This window comes from Glossina fuscipes, unplaced genomic scaffold, assembly GCF_014805625.2.
Source record: "Glossina fuscipes isolate IAEA_lab_2018 unplaced genomic scaffold, Yale_Gfus_2 3, whole genome shotgun sequence".
In the NCBI taxonomy this organism is placed as follows: domain Eukaryota; kingdom Metazoa; phylum Arthropoda; class Insecta; order Diptera; family Glossinidae; genus Glossina; species Glossina fuscipes.
In genome coordinates, this window is record NW_023998417.1 from 9,850,453 (window position 1) to 9,868,540 (window position 18,088).

The window sequence follows — 18,088 nt, forward strand, 5'->3', positions numbered from 1 at the left end:
AGAGTTTCGATATCATTATTATTAAATGTGGGACGAGCACTTTTTAGTCCTAGAATTTATTCCTTCTCCAAAAACTAATTTACGGAGTATCTATAGTCCTGCAATCAGCGTAAATAATTTCTCATGTAGATCCGTTTTAATTGCCCGTAACAAAAAAAAAAGAATTCCACAGGGTAACTATTTTTCTGTGGCAGTCATATTCCTAAATATTTTAATAATGATTCGTCGTCTGGCAACAATATAAAAAATTATAAATTATACAAAAAGAAAGAAAATAATTTGTGGAAAATAATAAACTCGAAAAAATATCAAAAAATTATATTTACAAAATTTTTTATAATTGTCAAAAATAACGTTTTTGTAACTATAACTATATCTCCCTTTATCAGCTCTAAGAAATTGTAAGTGATGATAAGAAAAAAAGAATAAATCTCAAGAAGAATAGTATCCTGTGCAAAAAAATATTTGGCAAAATTGTGTACATCTTTGAAAAAGAAAAAAATATTACATCTGCTGAGAGTACAAATATTATTATTATTATTTTTACATTCTCATATATATATATATATATATATATATATATTAGAAATTAAAATTAATTACGCAAAAGGCGTAGAAAATGAAGTAAATTTAAAATTTTGTAAAGCAACAATGTTAGGCTGTTCAATGACGACGCAATTCTCTTTCTAAAACTATTTCCATAAATGTAAACATCATTTAGGAAATTGTGGCTATGTATAAGTATTTCTTCTACAATAATTGACCAATATCCTGGGTCTAGAATTATTAAGAAAAAGGTCAGGTTTTTTTTTTTTGAGTCTTCATCTAAGCACGTTAATCGTTTTCTTAAATCACGGAAAAGGATAAACTTGTAAAAGTTCTACAAACACTTTCTGATTTATGCTATTTCTCATCTGTAATGTGTGCGACATGTGCACTTTATACTTTTCATGTATGTAAGTACGAATATAAAAATATACTTTTTTTTCGCTATTTTAAAGATTCTCTCCTATGTTTTATATAAGCATTTCGTTTGTTTGTATGTACGTGCGTGCAAGTTTTTTTTTTTTTTTTTTTGATAAGAGTTTATCACATCACGTTTCAGTAAGCAGCGATACATATATATATACTGTAGCTCTGTCTTTAATCTTAGAATTCGTGTGGACAATAATTAATATAAGCACTGATCGCAATACTTTGTAAAATAATCGAAATTCTATTTATTTTTTTAAAGGATATACCACTTGAAAATTTGCCATGAATCCAGTTAGGAAAATGCATAAGCAATCATTTCTCAAACACTAAACAATGGGAGTTTTTTATAATCATCACTAAAGGTTTCACAAAATCGTTCATTTCTGCGATTAGAGCAAAATGCCAACATCCACTCATTATCGGTTCGCCTTAAGTTAGGACTCTTGCCGTCAACAAAAATGAAGTGCAGTGAAAAGAATGAAATTTAGTTAATGGGTATACATCATGTTCAACGGTATACATAATTTGCTCACACTGTGAAATCCGGTTCATATGTTTATAGCTTAAAAATCACGCCCACCATAAACCTAAAACTGTCACAACTGTGTGAACGATCTAAAACCTAGATCCTAGAGATACCTCCTAGAGTCAAATGAAATATTCTGCATTGCTAAAATCTCAGTTCGAGATGGTGGGTATTAACGGATCCCCAATTGAATTCTAATTCGTACCTTCTCACCTATTTATGATATTTCCGATACGACTTTTCTTACTGTAAAAACGAACACATTTTTTGGAATAGCATGGCTGTACTCTTCTCTAGTTTTTTGCGCCAGCAATATAAACGCTGGATGTCGTTGTAAAGTGTTTCTTCCCGAGTGATCACACAAATGTGATAGACATGTTCCATTAATTATTGACATCACGTTTACAAAAGGTAATTTGTGAAGTTATATTAGAACAAAAAAAAAAAAGAAAAGATCTTTACGAAAGCACATTTTACATACATATATTAAATTTTTTCAGTTCTTTCCTCGCTTATGAGGAAAATATATGCATTTTAAAGATCGATCTGTTTGGCCTTGTACTAAGTTTGAATTTTCCTTCGCACTCGGAACAGAAAGAGGAGGAGGAAGAAATGAAAACAATACGTTACGATTAAAGAATAGAAAAAGTCGAAGAGATTTCACATTCGTAAAGCTACTTAGGTACTGAATATAGAGTGGAGAGAAGAGTCATGCTTCGTATTCACGCATACTATCCTGAAAAAGTTTCAATAGATTTATGAAATTCAAAAATTTATATACAAAATTTTTTAATATCTCGATATAAGGCGTGTTAACCTTTCGTTAAATTGCACTGTTAAAAAAAAACTAATTTGAACTCTGTCCCCCAGTTTTGTGACGATGAAAACAAACAAAACAAAAATTATTCCTGTTCTGCTTAACGACAAATTGCGCTCTTGTTTGAAAACTTTCTCTGATATTCTCTCCCGTTCAAAAATGTATAAAGTTGTAAATTTTCCTCTCTGATTTTGTGATTTTCTTTATTTTTATTAATATATTTATACATATTTTTTTTTTTTTTTTTTTTTACAATTTCTTGCCTTTTATATACCAATCTCGAATAGTACGCTGTCACACTTTACAAATATTCCTAGTGTTCGCAGTGATTCTTTACCTCTGAAATTGTTCTTGTCTGCACGGTACAATTATTAATATATTTTATTGTCTCTTCAATTTATTTTCTATCCAAACTGCGTGTTAAAAATTTATTTTGAAAATATATTTCTATTTTACGGCTTTTATCGACGTTCAATCATTACTACTATTCTTATACGTTTTATGTAGAACGGTATCAATGAACTGATTTTATTACATATATATAAATAAATACGTATAAAAGAAAAAGAAAAAAAAAAAAAAAAATAGAAAAAAAAAAGAAGTAAATAATATAATAATAGGTGCAAAGTTTAAGAAAGTTTATGAAATATTCATAAAAATATATTTCAATGCCAAAATCTTGCTTGCATACGATGTGTACTTCTTTTCTTTTGGTACTATATGCATCATCATCATCATCATCATCATCATCCATCACCTCAAAACATAACAAACAACAAAAATTTTCCCGAACGCACACATAGTATACAAAGCTTATTCATATATTTATTTTTCATGTTCTATTTTTTAATTGTGTAATAATTTAAATGTGTTTCATTACACACTTATGTGCATAAAATGTATTTATTTTTTGTCCCTCATCTCTTAATTATACGTAAATTGGGCAAAATATCAGACGAATGATAATTTTTCAATAATTTGGTTGTTTTTTTTTTTTTTTTTTTTTGTTTTTAATAAGAAAAAGATATTAAATGTTGTAAAATGACATTTTTGCGAAAATTTCTTCAAGCTGAAGAATATCAATTTTTAAATAGTTGAATAAATGAGAGGCATTTGCACACTGCCTTACATTCTTTTGTTTTTCTGCATAATACTATTATAGTTCTAACTATTGCGTCTATGCATGATCTCGAAAGAATCCGCTGCGAAAGTTCTGTCACGGTTGTTTATCCATTTCGTTTGAAGTGGTTTTGAATGCTGAAAATGAAATTTGAGTTAATGTGTTGAGAAAGTGTTTTCAAAATAATATCGGCATATGAACGAAATTTAGTGTTCAACATGAAAAGAAAGTAAGAAATATTTTCAATGGATTTCGATTTTTAATTTTTGAAAAGCCGGAAACGCGTTGGCTGTGAAAAACTTTGCTTGTTCGTATCGTACCACCACCACAACTAACATCGATTAACTCAAGCTTTAATCGCTTTTTTGATATAATCTCAAAATTGATTGTTAATTTTGCAACAAAATTATGCATAGACGCAATGATGAAGCAAATGCAAAAAAAAAAAAAAGAAAATAAATAAATAAATAAATCATTGTGCATTTATGTTGAACCTTTAATGGCATTTAAAAAATTATATCAAATTTATTAAAACAAAATACATGAAATTTATTTATTTTTAACCAAAGATATATCTGCATTTTATTCCGCGTTTAGAACTATTGATTTGATAACGTTTATGTTAACCAAAAAGTAGATGAGAAAAGATGGGAAGCAGCTGTGTTAAGCAACTTTTCTAATAAATCATCATGCAATTGTAAGATGAATAGAAAAGTGAAAAACAAAAGTGTCAAGTTTTCTTATCCGCGCAATTCGTCTTAAAGCAAATGGACCCAATAACTTGGACATAGAGCGAAGACTTACCCTATACTTAGGTATAACACGCAATAATGCATTTTTTTGATTCTCAAGATATTGACGTAACATTTTACTGTAAAGAAAAATAAAAAATACTTGTACTTTTATAAATGCTGGTTAAAAAGCAATTTTTAATTTAAAAAAAAAATTTCTCGTATAAGCTGGGATGACAGTGCTATCTGGAACGGCATATTGAAAACTGAAACTTATCTGCATCATAAGGAAAGAGTTTATCCAACAAGTGACTTGAACTCATGCAAAGATATATATCTACTATATTAATCTATAAAATATTTTTACGAAAATGACCGAAATGAGCTTCACCAAGCGAATGCATATATATGTATATACAAATAAGAATCACAAACCAATTGAAGTTATATAAGCTATTAAAACTATGTAAGTGAAAGGACATAATTGAATTTATCGCATATATGCAAATGCGTTCAAATCTTATTCGTAGCTTTTTAAACAACTAATAAAAAGAAAATTTGGACTGTTTAGGATATCGTAGTTTTCCACTCATATGAAACAGCGAATAAAACTCCTTCTGATTGCGTATCATTTTTTTGTTGCGTAGCATGTTGTAGTGTAAAAATTGTAACTGTGTAAGTAAGTAATTTTTATATATTAATAGATAGAAATTGAACAAATGTTTTTTTCCTACCAGCGCAGTCATTAACGATATTCGATATTAGAAGAATGTACAGATATCGTTATTCATACTTTTTTAATACAACATACATCGCATTACATATAACACATATTTCAAATCATATTTACGATAGGTAAAAGGAATCTGAATATAATATATATAGACGTTCCTTGCTGAACACGCTTAAGTCGTGTCGCATTGTATCGAGACTTTTGTAAGTCAATTAAAATAACACAATGTAAAGTTTCATATAACATAAGTTAAAAAAATCCGTACCATTGTAAAAAATATCATGAAATAATGTAAATCAATGCAATGTATACCGTGTTGTATGGAAACCAAATTTTGATAAAAAACATATGTATATATATAACTAATTGCGATTAAAATTGCGCTCTTATTACCGATATAATGAAAATAAAAAAGAAATAAAAATAGTGTGTTAAGCGGGGAACGCCAGTTGGATAGGGTCTTAGGGTAAACACATTGCCATAATGTCATGAACATGCAACAGTAGTTCCATCGGATAGTTTTATCGTTCTATACCACTGTCGCTGGTAAAGTGCAAAATAATAAATAACATAATATATATGTGTAGCACACTAATAATTAATTTTTTTTTTTATTATACATAAATATATATATATGTTCTATCAAAGTTTACATTTTCTATATTATTACAACTATGGCTTAAAATATAATATAGTACGACTTATTATTATTGGTTTACCATTTGAACTTAAAGCTTGTATTAGCGTTTAGTCGTTTTGAACAACTCGATCAAATTGTTCAATTCTATGCTTCTACTTCTAATAGAGGCATATAGAATGGTAGTGTATCGAGAATATTGTTGTCCTGCTGTTCCTGTTGCCGATCAAAGCATAATGCATGACGAGCTGATGTCATCAATTGACGCACATTATAAGTTAAATCTTCAAAAGTGGTTCGTTCACTCGGCTCTAAAGTCCAACAATTCAATAACATTTGATAGAGATCGTGAAATATGAAGGAAGGTCGTGCCGGTCGCGAACCACTCTGTAAAGCGTCTAATAATTGTTTACTGTTGTTGAGTTGACTATATGGCGTGCCGCCCAAGGTGCAACATTCCCATGCCACTACACCAAATGACCAAATATCGGATTTCGGTGAATGCCGTTGATAACGTAAGACTTCGGGTGCCGACCAACGTGTTATATCGATTTTTTTTTGATTTGCCGTATAAGGCACAGGACCAAACACTGATAATTTCAATGTACTCTCATCAGTAACATAAATATTATGCGAACATAATCGCTTATGAACTACTTTAAATTTTTCCAAATATTCCATAGCGCTGGCCATCTCATAAATCCATTGCAATACCAATTGTTCCGATAGAGTTGTTATACGAAAGCTGTTCGGTGCTCTTCGGCTCTCAATAAGACGGCGTTTTAGTATCACACTTTGATGTTCAAAAATCACGTAAAAGTAATCGCTGCTCGCCGAAACACCGTAGAAATCCAAGATGTTTGCATGTTGCCCTAATTTGCTGATATTACGGAACTCTCTTATCAACTTGGCCTGATCGATGCTAGACAAATCGTTTAACGCCAAAACATGCAATTGACAATCCGCCCCGCCTTCAGATTGAGAAGAAGTCTGTAGCAATTTTCCCGTAATGACTTCGCCATAATTACCCTCAGCGATCATGTCATTAACATTTAAACGTAAATTATTACGCGGCAATCGTTTGCTATTATGTAATGATTCCAAAATTGAATTCAATTGTTCTTTAAAACTTTCCGTAGTGGGTAGTTCATCCTCCACAACAAAGCCATTATTTTCTCGTTCAATTATCGGTTGATGCATAGTCATTTCATGCGAGTTGCCTCTTAGTGCGCGCAATTGGCATGTCTTGTAACGCAAATAGAAGTAAGTGATGATAGCGAGTATGAAGCAAATACCGAAAACGCTGCACGAAACGGTTAATGCTGTAAGTGATTCGCGTCCAGGCGCAAAAGTTGAATAACTAAAATTCTTTATAGACAAAGCGTGCTGATCATGTGTTCCGCGTGTAAACAGTGTCCGAGTAACTCCATTCAAAGTGCTTACCTAAAACGATTAAATCAAATCAAAATATTCAATATTATCAAGTAAGATAAGATATTTTTGAAAACGTACCACTCCCAAGCTGATGTGTATATGCGAGGTTTTAGTATCCAATGGTGAGTTTTTATAACGTCCGTACAGTTTGCCATCGCCAACTGTAAATTTCCGGCTACCATTGATATAATCAAGTTCGGCGGCTATATAATAAGGCAAACCATTATCTTCAGCTTCGTGCAAAGTGCCCAGCAATTTAGCATCAAATGCCTGACTTATGGTATCATCGAGACGTTCAACAATAATTAGAATTTTATTAATCGGTCCATTATCGTTGCGTATTGAATCGATCTGAATTGTTATTGTCGTGTCGGTGGTCTTCAATATTATCGGTTGGGCGGGAATTGGACTAGGTTCGCCAATTAACGTGCTAGCTAGTAGATAAGATATTCCGCATTTTTTTTTACTCCCTTCACAAATACTTTCCACACTAATATTATATTCAGTGGCCGGATATAGATCGGTAATTTCAATTTCCGTTTGAGTATTTTGTATAAGGAATTCCGGTGGTTGGAATAGAGGCAGCGACGAATATGTTTTCGTTAATTCCGATTTGATGCGATAATTTGTAATCGTCGTTACCGTCAACGATGTTAAGAAAAGATTTAACGGTTGATAAATATCCCAGGCAAGGGTTAAGCTATTCTCACTAGCATTTATTAAATGCAAATGTTTCGGTGCTGCATTCAACGCCCAACGGGTTGTATAATAACTGTTTAAACCAATTCCACCACAATATTCCAACTTATTACCCGAACATGATATATTGCACAATTCATCATCTTGCCTCATCGTTAACGTAATATTATTGGAGCAAGAACATTTCTCATTTGCCAATAGCGCATAATTGAAATTTTTCACATCACACAATTCGACACAATTTTGTGGCGTTTTCGCATCTACGGATTCCCTAAGCAAATTCGCATCCTCTGTAAAACAACCCGCATAATGATATGTTGTCTCATATTGACTAAATGTAGAATCGATCGCGAAATAAATTATGATGAAAATGATGAAAATATTTGGGCGGCGGCTACTTATGATCGAGTTTGTTATATTAAATTGTTGCGCCATCTCAACCGTTGTAGAAAAATATCGAATAAAACTGAATATGCAGCAAGAAGAAGTCATTCATTTGAGTAAATAAAAAATTTTTGTTATAACATTCCGTCACGATCTGCTTTACCTCGGATGACAATTAGAACACTAATTAAGGTTTATTCTTTATCACGGGAGGGTTTCTTTTTAAATTATTTTTAACCTGCTTTTGATTTTGTTTTCACAAAACAACAAAAAAAAAACAATTTTTTTTATCACACAATTTTATTACACATCGCTTTTAAAAAGACCAGACCAGGAAAATTTTACTTTGTGCTTTTCTTTTTTGTCTTTTTTTTTTTTTTTTTTTTTTTGATTTGATTAGATACACACTACAAACATTTACTTATTTATTTAGTTCTTGACTAAACCCAGACTTAGAATGCTTCTCTTTAAATTGTTTATCTCTTCGTCTGTTCAGAGATACTCTTGGTTTATGTCATAACTGGTTTTCATCTACATACAATATACGCGCGACCATTTACATTTTTCTTGCAGCTCTCTTGTATCTACTTCGGCGTATCCACATATATATATATATAAATATGAGTAGCATTAGTAATAGCTGCAGTAGTAGTAGTAGTAGTAGTAGTAGTATTAGTTTATTCTTTTGAATTTTTGTTGCTTTTATTTCTCCATTCATATGGCATATGACCGACTGATCCTCTCTCTCACTGCAGCGCAGGCGGACAAACACACACGCACACAAACACACACACATACACACATACACATACACATACACTGTATGTAATGTATTCGATACTTATTTTCTCAGCTTTACTTTGTAGTTTATTTATGTGCGTGTAAACATGTAGTATGTAGGCTTAGTATGAAATGAAAGAAAACCTGTTTTTTTGTTTTTTTTTTTTTATCTGTAGAATTTTGTTTCCCACAAGTATGTATGATGTGAGAAAAAAGAGAGAAATCCATAGGAGAGTGTATGACTCTCTGCAGTACCGCTTACGCTAATCAAATCAAAAGATATACACAGTCGTGAAGTTTCTTATTTACTTATATGTGCATGTTGTCACATTTTCACAAAAAAATATATGTATTAAGCAGGCATCGAACTAATGCAAACAATCCTTATTACAACCTGATCACGTTTGTGTATAGTGTGTGGAGTGTCGAGTGTGGAGTGCTTGGTTGGTGCTCGGGTTCACAGTTTAGTAAGTGCTTTGTTGTTATTTTTTAAATTCGCGACATATATACATATATATATATATATATATATATATATATATATGCCGCATTCTTAGGCAATTTTGTATTATCCATTAAACAACTTTGTTAATGTTGAGATCACCACCAGTTGAAAGAAACGATTGAAATTATTTTGTGTATCAATGTGTCTTGTGCAAGTTGTTTTTCTATGATGTACTTTCGATTCGATTATGATTTAATTGATGAACTTTTAAAATCGAGCTTGTGTGTTGTATATTATGTGGTATATAAAAAAACTGAATAAGATGATCATGTGCCAGCGTCACCAAAAATTTGCTTACGCTTTATAATCAGATGTTTGACTCTTTAAATTTCTGTTTCTTTCTTTTTTGTTGTGACAGCAAGTGTTTGTGTTATTCAATTCTTTGGAAGCTAAATATTGTGTAAAAGATGTCGGTTCTTATTGTTCAGCGCAGTTAATTAAACTTTTTGTTATTTCTTATTACGTGTCTTCATACATCAAATATGCCATACATAAGATGTATCTTTCATATATATATATATATATATATATATAGAGTAATTACAGGTTTTGAATAAACCGATGAAGTAGCCCTTGTACTTGTATAGAATCCAAAGTGGAAGCTAATTTTCAGTTTCATGATTACTCCCTCCCCAGGATTTCTAATCTAATTAAAAAGTTCTCTCGAATCGACTATGTACAGCGATGTGAACAAATGTTGCGAATGAAAAAACTTTTCGTTTTATGTAAATCAAACGCATAAGTTAACCGCAACGCAATGCAAATTGACTTCAATGCAGCGAAATCTTAACGGCAAAGCTGTTTGAAATGTTCTTACATCAATTAATAATTAACACGTTAAGGACGGTGCAGTTTTTCCTGCTTCACTTCATTGGTCGGCAGCAAAAATCGTACTTTGCTTTATCTGGCGGCGCCTTGCACAAAATGTTCTTTACCCCCAAACTTCATACTCAAAAGTGTAGCTTCCTTTTATTCTACGTTTATGCAGCGCGCAGACCCACGGATCGTTGTGTGCATGCCGTCTGCGAATTTACCGTTTACTTATGAAATAAGCTCATGAATTTTTCAACAAAAAAAAATAAAATTTTTAATCACAAAGTTTTTTCCATCTAACAAAACTGTAGCTGATATGAGCCACCGGTGGTACTCGCCGCCAGATAAAGCATTCGCTTGAGAGCCGCCGGTGGTACACGCCGTCCTTAACGTATTAATCCCTTAATATCGTCGATTGCTTCGAGTGTTCCCTTTCAACTTTTGGGGGGAATTTAAATTTGCGAACACCAATGTCAAGCCCAGGCTTTATCTACATTGTTAAATAAAAAAAATAATTACAAATTGATGTTATTTGGCCTCTTGGCTTTGAATGTTGCAAAATTAACCAATATAGGAAATGATTGTTTCTAAATTATTACTTAGTTCCGTATATTTTCTACTATCCAAGGTTTTTTACCTTTCACCTTTTAATAATCCGGCAAAGCTATTGCAGCACTCTGCAAATTCTTCATTTGGACTATTGGATAACCACTAAAGTGAAATAAATTATCTGCAACTTGGACCTATAGACCACATATCTCATTGGCTTAGGCCAAAATAGCTCAATAACTCAATCAAAAAAAAAAAAAAAAAAAAAAAAAAAAAAAAAAAACAAATTAATATAAATCTCTTTTAATTTGGTTTCGAATCTTAGGAACTGAAAAAATCATTTGCGCATATGTGCGAAAGAACGGTACTAAAACTTTTTATACAAATATTTCGTTGCAGGTTTTACGAAAATTTCCTTTTCCTCAACTTTATTGAAAGAACTCTTATGTATAAGCTTTTGATTAATTTCCTTTTATTATCAAATTACTGCTGAAAAAATAGAAAATAAAGTACAAGGCGTGATCGATCGAAGGAAATATAATAAATCGAAAGAAACGACGTAAACCTATCACATATTGATCGGCAAAAATTCATTTGGAACATGTCGGGAAAGGCGTTACAAATAATCACTACGCTAGAGGACCATTCATTTGTATTAAATGAAGATGAACTCAGTGAGGTCCTGATGCGTGACGACGTTAAAGATCGCTACATTTGTGTAGTATCAGTAGCGGGTTCCTTTCGCAAAGGCAAAAGTTTTTTATTAGATTTTTTTCTACGCTATATGTACGCGAATGTGAGTGAATGAATTATGAATTTTATTATGCACGAGAGGAGGTTATCTATAATTTCTCGTTGATTATAGCAGGTTGTAAATCACGAAACTGGCGATTGGCTGGGTAATGATAATCAACCATTAACTGGATTCTCTTGGCGCGGTGGTTCTGAACGTGACACAACCGGCATTCTAATGTGGTCAGATATATTTTGTGTCGATACACCGAATGGTGATAAAGTCGCTGTCATACTGCTGGATACGCAGGGTACTTTCGATAGTCAGAGCACAGTACGGGAATGTGCTACCGTATTTGCGCTCAGCACAATGGTATCCTCAGTGCAAATATACAATTTATCACAAAATATACAAGAAGACGATCTACAACATCTGCAATTATTCACCGAATACGGTCGGCTTGCATTGGCCGATACCGGAACTAAGCCATTTCAACGTTTACAGTTTCTCGTGCGTGATTGGAGTTTTCCCTATGAAGCCGATTACGGTGCCGCAGGCGGCGAACTCATTTTAAAGAGACGGCTAGAGATATCCGATAGACAACATCCAGAATTGCAATCACTGAGACGTCATATTTCGTCATGTTTCGATGACGTATCATGTTTTCTAATGCCGCATCCGGGTTTAGATGTCGCCACAAATCCTAAATTTGACGGCCGCCTTAAAGATATTAGGACGGAATTCAAACAAAATTTACGATCTCTGGTGCCTATGTTGCTTTCACCCGAAAATTTGGTTATTAAAAAGATCAATGGTCAGAAAGTACGTGCCAAGGATTTAATTCAATACTTTCAATCATATGTGGCCATCTATAAAGGCAATGAATTACCTGAACCTAAAAGCATGCTAGTGGTAGGTGATTAATATGCAAAATTAATTTCTTAAAAAAAAAAATGATTTTTTCAAATATATTTCGCTATTAGGCCACAGCCGAAGCCAATCATTTGACGGCGATAGCAGCGGCCAAAGAATTATATAATCAATTAATGCAAGATGTTTGCGGTGGTACCCGGCCGTACTTAAGTTCAGCTCATTTGGAATCTGAACATTTACGCGTGAAAGACAAAGCCATTTTTCAGGTATTTATCAAAAAATTATTGATTTTTATAAGTTCCCAAGGTCAAAGCTTTACAATCTTATTAAAACTCTTCAATCGTTTTAGTTTCTTGCGAAACGTAAAATGGGCGGCGAAGAATTCACCGAAAGATTTCGCCAACAATTAGACGAAGATATCGAAACAATGTTTGAAAGTTATCGGGCGCACAATGAAAGTAAAAATATTTTTAAAGCCGCCCGAACACCAGCTGTCTTCTTTGCTGTTGCAGTAATTTTTTATATATTAAGCGGTATCTTTGGCTTATTTGGTCTGTATACGTTTGCCAATTTCTCCAGTTTGATAATGGGATTGTCGTTGCTGCTTTTAGTCTTGTGGTCATACGTAAGGTAAGCAAACGAAACGATTCGTTCTGTGTAGATGAAATTGTGAAGACAAAATTCGCTTTGGTTATTTATTTATTTATTTTTTTTTTTTTTTTTCTTGTACAGATATAGCGGGGAGTTGACAGCTTTTGGTAACAAAATCGATCATTTAGCCAACTTTTTATGGGATAATGTGAGTCTTATTGACATTAATATTGCAATGATTTGATTTTATTCAATGCTGTAAATAGTTTATGAAGCCGGTGTATCAAGGTTGCATATCGAAGGGTATCCAACATGTGGCAACACAAGCTACCGAGCACGCAGTGGGTGGCAGTAGTAGCCGTTGCTCGACTGCGGAATTAAATGGTAAGTTGAAAAGTTCATGAGAATACGCCCAAAGGCAAATGTTACAAAGATCCCAAACGAAAACGCCCGCGATCGATAAAATAGGGCAACTAAAACAACAAAGAAAGCAGCAGCATCAGCAAGAAACAATAGCGACAAAAAATAGTATTAGCAATAAGTCAGAACAGCGGCATAAGGATATAGCACCGCCATTAACATCAACGAATAATAATTACATAGAGAAGCCGCAAAAGATGAAGCAAACGTCCGTTAACAATAATGCCACAAATGCAGCCAATGCAACAGCAACAGCCTTTGGTAATATATGGAGTAAATTTTCGGCTTCTTGTAGTGATGCCAAACAACAGAAATTATTACTGAAGCAACAGCAACAACAGCAAAAACAAAATATGATATCAAAGACTTTGCAGGCAGCAAACCCATGCGGTGGCGGTGGCGGTGGCGGCGTCGGCGGCGGCGATTCAACATTGCCATCAAATGTAACAAATCGTAAGAAAAGAAAATCAAAGAAAAACAACAACAATTTTCTTAATTAATCATTTTGATCTGTGTAATTTATTCTAAAGAAAATATGATCGTTAAGGTGGATCATAAGGTGGACAAAAAAACAAAGCCTTTTTAACACAAAAATCCTTTTCTTTCCTTATATTTTTTATATATGGGTTTTGCTATGTTATCCTCTTAAACTCTTCTCCTTCCTTTTTTTTTTTTTATTCTTTTAACTAAAATGAAATTTTTTTTTTATTTTTAATCTATATCATCATATATATAAAGGAAATATAAATAATCCGAAGAAAAGAAATAACAAAATGTTCGAAGAAAATCTTTCCTAGTTTAAATTTGTGCTTTATGAATAAAAAAAAAAAAAAAAAAAAAAAAAAAAAAAAATTAGAAAAAAAAGAATGCCAACATGAAGCACAAAAAATAAATTAATTGAAAAAAAAAGAAATTAATCATACACACACACACATACACATACAAAGCATTTTCGTATAAAGCAAAATTGAATTTACATGCGCTAAAAAAGCAGAACGAGATAAGATAAAGATAGAGGATACAACTGCAGTGTTGAATAGTAGGAAGAAACGTTTTAAACTTGTTTAACTAATTTAAGTATGAATTCTTTCGTTTCTGTTTTCGATTCAATACAAAACTCTCTCTCTCTCTCTCTCTGCTCAATTTTGTACAATTTTGCAATTGGGAAGAAAGGATATATTTTGCAAATTATGTAATTTCTGTAAGAAAAAAAAAAAAAAAAAACAATTTGCGTACATATATATTTTTTGTAATTATATTATATTTTGTAACATGTTGTGTTTCTTGTTAATTTATTTGCTTTTTGCCGTTTTTTAAAAAAACTGTGTATAAATTATTCTCCCCCTTATATATATATGGTTTAAGGTATTTATATTAACATTTATTTTTCTACCTTAGCAATGATAAGCAAAAAAAAAAAAAAAAAAAAAAAACGGCTGGCAATAAACTGTGGTGCCCACCGCATTGTGTGAACTTAATTTTTAATTGAATTTAAAGTAATAAAATTATTTAAAAAAAAAAAAAAAAAATTAGTAAAAATATTTTCATTTCTATTATAAAGGGCGCAATCAATGCCCAAAGAGTTCCAATCAATAACCAGTAAGTTAGCAAAAACTTCAAGAGTGAATCAACACAAATGTCGAATCATTTGCTCAAGTCTTTCTAACCCTTCTGCATATACATCATACATGGAACCCATGGCTACTGATTTTTACGTAAGCTCTTCCTTTATATTGTTAAACACCTAATGTCACTTTTAAGTAATAGAGAGTCGGGCAAAATGACATAAACTTGAATAAATTGTAGAACAAGAAAATGATACGATTTAAAACTACAGTGTGGGTAAAATATACGACCTCTTACTTGAATCTTCACAGAGACTTGGGTAATCAAGGAGAGTGTCATCCGAATCTTCTTGCTCGCCGTATCCCCTCAACGGATAAACACGCTCGTTTGAAACGCTTGGTCGCTCCAGGTGAAAGGTGAACTTAAGCAAGTTGATCTGGACCAATAAGTTATATTATTAATCTAAAAATCGCATACATACAAACGTAGCCGAAAAATACAATATACAACCTGCATATGCATCATCATCAGGCTCAAATTTGAAGACTTCAATACTTCCATTAAGAGGAATAAAATAAAGAGACATAAAAAAAAAAAAAATCTGGCAGATTTTTTTGGGACGACTTACTTCTGCCGTCAAAAAACTCTGAAGAATGCCATCCGGAATTCGTTGTTCTAAAGGAGATCATTGCCGTTTCATTCAATTTACTTTGTGTGATCAACGCGAGATGCGAAGAATCAATTTTTCACTCCAATTTTTGAAACTTTACAAGTATCTTGCACGTTTTCGTAATCCATGTAATCAATGCACAATGTAACAATGAAAAGGGGAATAATAAGCAGCTCAACGCCCATGAATTACAATAGCATAGCGGCATAAAGTCCGAAACTAAACTTTTCATGCAATGCATTGAAAAATTTCACAAAAAAAAAAAAAAATATGAAAAAAACTATTTTTCGTTCAATTCATTTTATTTTTTCTCTTAAAGATTTCATTCCCGATTTCAAATTCTTATACCTACTCACACATACATGTGTAGATGTATAAAAGTAAAATAACAATTTATTCATCTTTCTTCAGTTTGCTGCAGCAAGATTTTCCTTCCTTTGCTGATTCGGGTGCCATGCAATTACATTTATTAGCCTTCGAACATTTGCAATTTTCATCGCACTTTTCAACGGTACATTTGCATTCTAGTTGAGAAAATTTTTTATAAAAATTTTACATATATACAATATATTTACCCTTTTCGCATCCTTTGCAAGGCATTTTTATATATGCTTATGTTATAAAATATTCGAAAGAAATGACAACGAAGAAGAAGATGAAAGATGAAAGAAATGTATCATAGAATAGATAACGTTAGTGATAATTTACGCGCATGCGCGGGACAGCGTATGGAACATATGTACCCTCTAGAATTTTGCGTAGGTCTTTGTCAAGTTTTTAATCCATACCATCATAGTATGGACTTGTTTGCACTTTTATGCAACCATGAAGAAGAGTTTTGTTTAAAAGATTCTACTGAGCACTTATTACCCAAGTGATATTGTTTTACTCTCAACTACATAATAATGCGTCCGTTTAATTTCTTTTTCTTCTTTTTTATGTTTTGATTGTCGTGTTTTGACAAATTCGTTCAAAGAAAACAATGGGTTTTCCTAGAATCGGAATATCTGTTGCATTATTGGAATATTTTGACTTGATTACCTTGCTTATCAACTTGCAATTACACTTTCTTTCCATTTAATTTGTTTAAAAAGAAAAGCACGAATTGTGAAAAGGAATAAACAACAAAGTTCAGTCAACTCGTTGTCGCTTAGACATTTAACATCTTGTCATCGATAAGAGATGAGATATATCAGTATCTGATAAGACCATTATTAAGTCTGAATATGAAATTTTGTTTTTGTTTTTTTTTTTTAAGAAGAACGGAAATGGAAATTGAGAAGGAAAGTATGAATACATAAATAGATTTTCTTCAAATCAACTCTGAGCTGAGGTTTTGAAACCTCAGAAAAATATCGATAATGCCGGAAATGGAATGAATGGATGCAAGGTTTCAGCTTTCTATTCAAATTTCCGCGACAGTCATTATTTAAATAACGACAAAGCGATATAATGAAACGGATCGCATCTTTCCGGACTTTCTAATGCAAATTTCTCCAATACAATCTTTTTTTCGATTGGCGGATAAAAAAGATGAAACATCATTTTCTAAACATATTTGTTGAGAATAATGGCTAATTTTTTATTCGATCTCTCTTCTTTTTTTTTTGTTTTTTTTTTTTTTTACATTTCTTATTTAGTTCATGAAACTACTGAATGAGTGTTTTTTTTGCTTTATTAGAATGCGTTTATTTTACTGTTATTAAAAATGAATTTTCGATTTTTATTTTTTCATTTATTTTTCATTGTAGAGATTTGCGTGCATTATATATTATATTTGTTATGTATATTAAATAGTAATATATATATATATATATATGTATATATATATATATATACTTTTTTTTTTCTCATTTTAATAATTAGTTACTTTAATAATAATAATAATAATCAGTATCTATCGAATACATTTATTTAAGTAAAAGTCATTCACATTTAACGCTAAAAAATTTGTTTCACTTTTTAAATATATGCATGTTTTATGGGGTAGGTAATGCCTTTTTCCAATTTTTTTATTATTTTGATTTTTTTTTTTTGTTTTTTTTTTTTTTTTTAAATAATTGTTTTATATAAAGTAGTGATTTTTTTTTTTTTTTTCTTTTTGTTTTAATTTGATGTAAACGAAATGAAGAAAATTTCAATAAAAAAATGAAATGATTTCAAATCTTTACAATTGAATATGAAAGTTTGCGGGTTCCATGTAATGCATTGCTTTTTTCTTTAAACATATGATTAGGTATGTATATAAAAAAGTAATTTCATATCATTCTCACTTTGCTTACAAAAATTTTAATATGACAGCCGCACGTAACAATTGTGCTAGAAATTATGGAATTTGTATTGAGAATTATTTATTTCTTCGATTTAGTTTAAATAGCTTCAATCGACTGTTTTTTTCTTTCCCCCCGAGGCCTTTGGCCACAAAATTCTTAAGCTTATTTTGCAAAAACCTAACTATGAAAAAGAAAGAAATTCATCGTCATTTAGTTAGCAACAATTATAGTTTTTCTTACTGATCTGAGGAAATGGGGG

At 31.7% G+C, this 18,088-nt stretch overlaps 3 protein-coding genes across 7 annotated transcripts; 2 read left to right on the forward strand and 1 right to left on the reverse strand.

The window, feature by feature from the left end:
• The first annotated feature begins 295 nt into the window (after positions 1–295).
• Positions 296–13,323, forward strand: LOC119634432 (atlastin-like). Of its 5 annotated transcripts, none has more exons than XM_038028588.1 (7): positions 296–401; positions 11,103–11,499; positions 11,569–12,348; positions 12,420–12,575; positions 12,659–12,939; positions 13,042–13,108; positions 13,167–13,323. In XM_038028588.1, exons 2-7 carry the CDS (start codon positions 11,305–11,307, stop codon positions 13,302–13,304), a joined length of 1,617 nt encoding a protein of 538 aa, XP_037884516.1. In that variant the 5' UTR covers positions 296–401; positions 11,103–11,304; the 3' UTR covers positions 13,305–13,323. The 5 variants fall into 5 exon arrangements, with proteins under 5 accessions (XP_037884516.1, XP_037884521.1, XP_037884519.1 ...); XM_038028593.1 differs by having other exon boundaries at positions 297–401; positions 11,572–12,348; XM_038028591.1 differs by lacking the exon at positions 296–401 and adding an exon at positions 2,602–2,680.
• On the reverse strand, positions 5,545–8,419 carry LOC119634431 (putative tyrosine-protein kinase Wsck). The gene is made up of 2 exons (XM_038028587.1): positions 7,052–8,419; positions 5,545–6,982 (listed from the first exon to the last, which is right to left on the reverse strand). The coding sequence occupies exons 1-2, from the start codon at positions 8,162–8,164 to the stop codon at positions 5,687–5,689; spliced, it is 2,409 nt and encodes an 802-aa protein (XP_037884515.1). The 5' UTR covers positions 8,165–8,419; the 3' UTR covers positions 5,545–5,686.
• Positions 13,306–14,172, forward strand: LOC119634433 (protein bunched, class 2/F/G isoform-like). Its single transcript, XM_038028594.1, has one exon. The coding sequence runs from the start codon at positions 13,323–13,325 to the stop codon at positions 13,818–13,820; it is 498 nt and encodes a 165-aa protein (XP_037884522.1). The 5' UTR covers positions 13,306–13,322; the 3' UTR covers positions 13,821–14,172.
• Positions 14,173–18,088: the final 3,916 nt, after the last annotated feature.

Excerpts from the sequence above, each read along its gene's own strand:
- LOC119634432 (XM_038028588.1), top strand. The coding sequence starts at position 11,305 with ATGTCGGGAAAGGCGTTACAAATAATCACTACGCTAGAGGACCATTCA. Across the intron at positions 12,576-12,658 it reads AAGACAAAGCCATTTTTCAG|TTTCTTGCGAAACGTAAAAT; the intron begins GTATTTATCAAA and ends CAATCGTTTTAG. Across the intron at positions 12,940-13,041 it reads GTCTTGTGGTCATACGTAAG|ATATAGCGGGGAGTTGACAG; the intron begins GTAAGCAAACGA and ends TTTCTTGTACAG.
- LOC119634433 (XM_038028594.1), top strand. The coding sequence starts at position 13,323 with ATGTTACAAAGATCCCAAACGAAAACGCCCGCGATCGATAAAATAGGG.
- LOC119634431 (XM_038028587.1), bottom strand. The coding sequence starts at position 8,164 with ATGACTTCTTCTTGCTGCATATTCAGTTTTATTCGATATTTTTCTACA. Across the intron at positions 6,983-7,051 it reads TACACATCAGCTTGGGAGTG|GTAAGCACTTTGAATGGAGT; the intron begins GTACGTTTTCAA and ends TAATCGTTTTAG.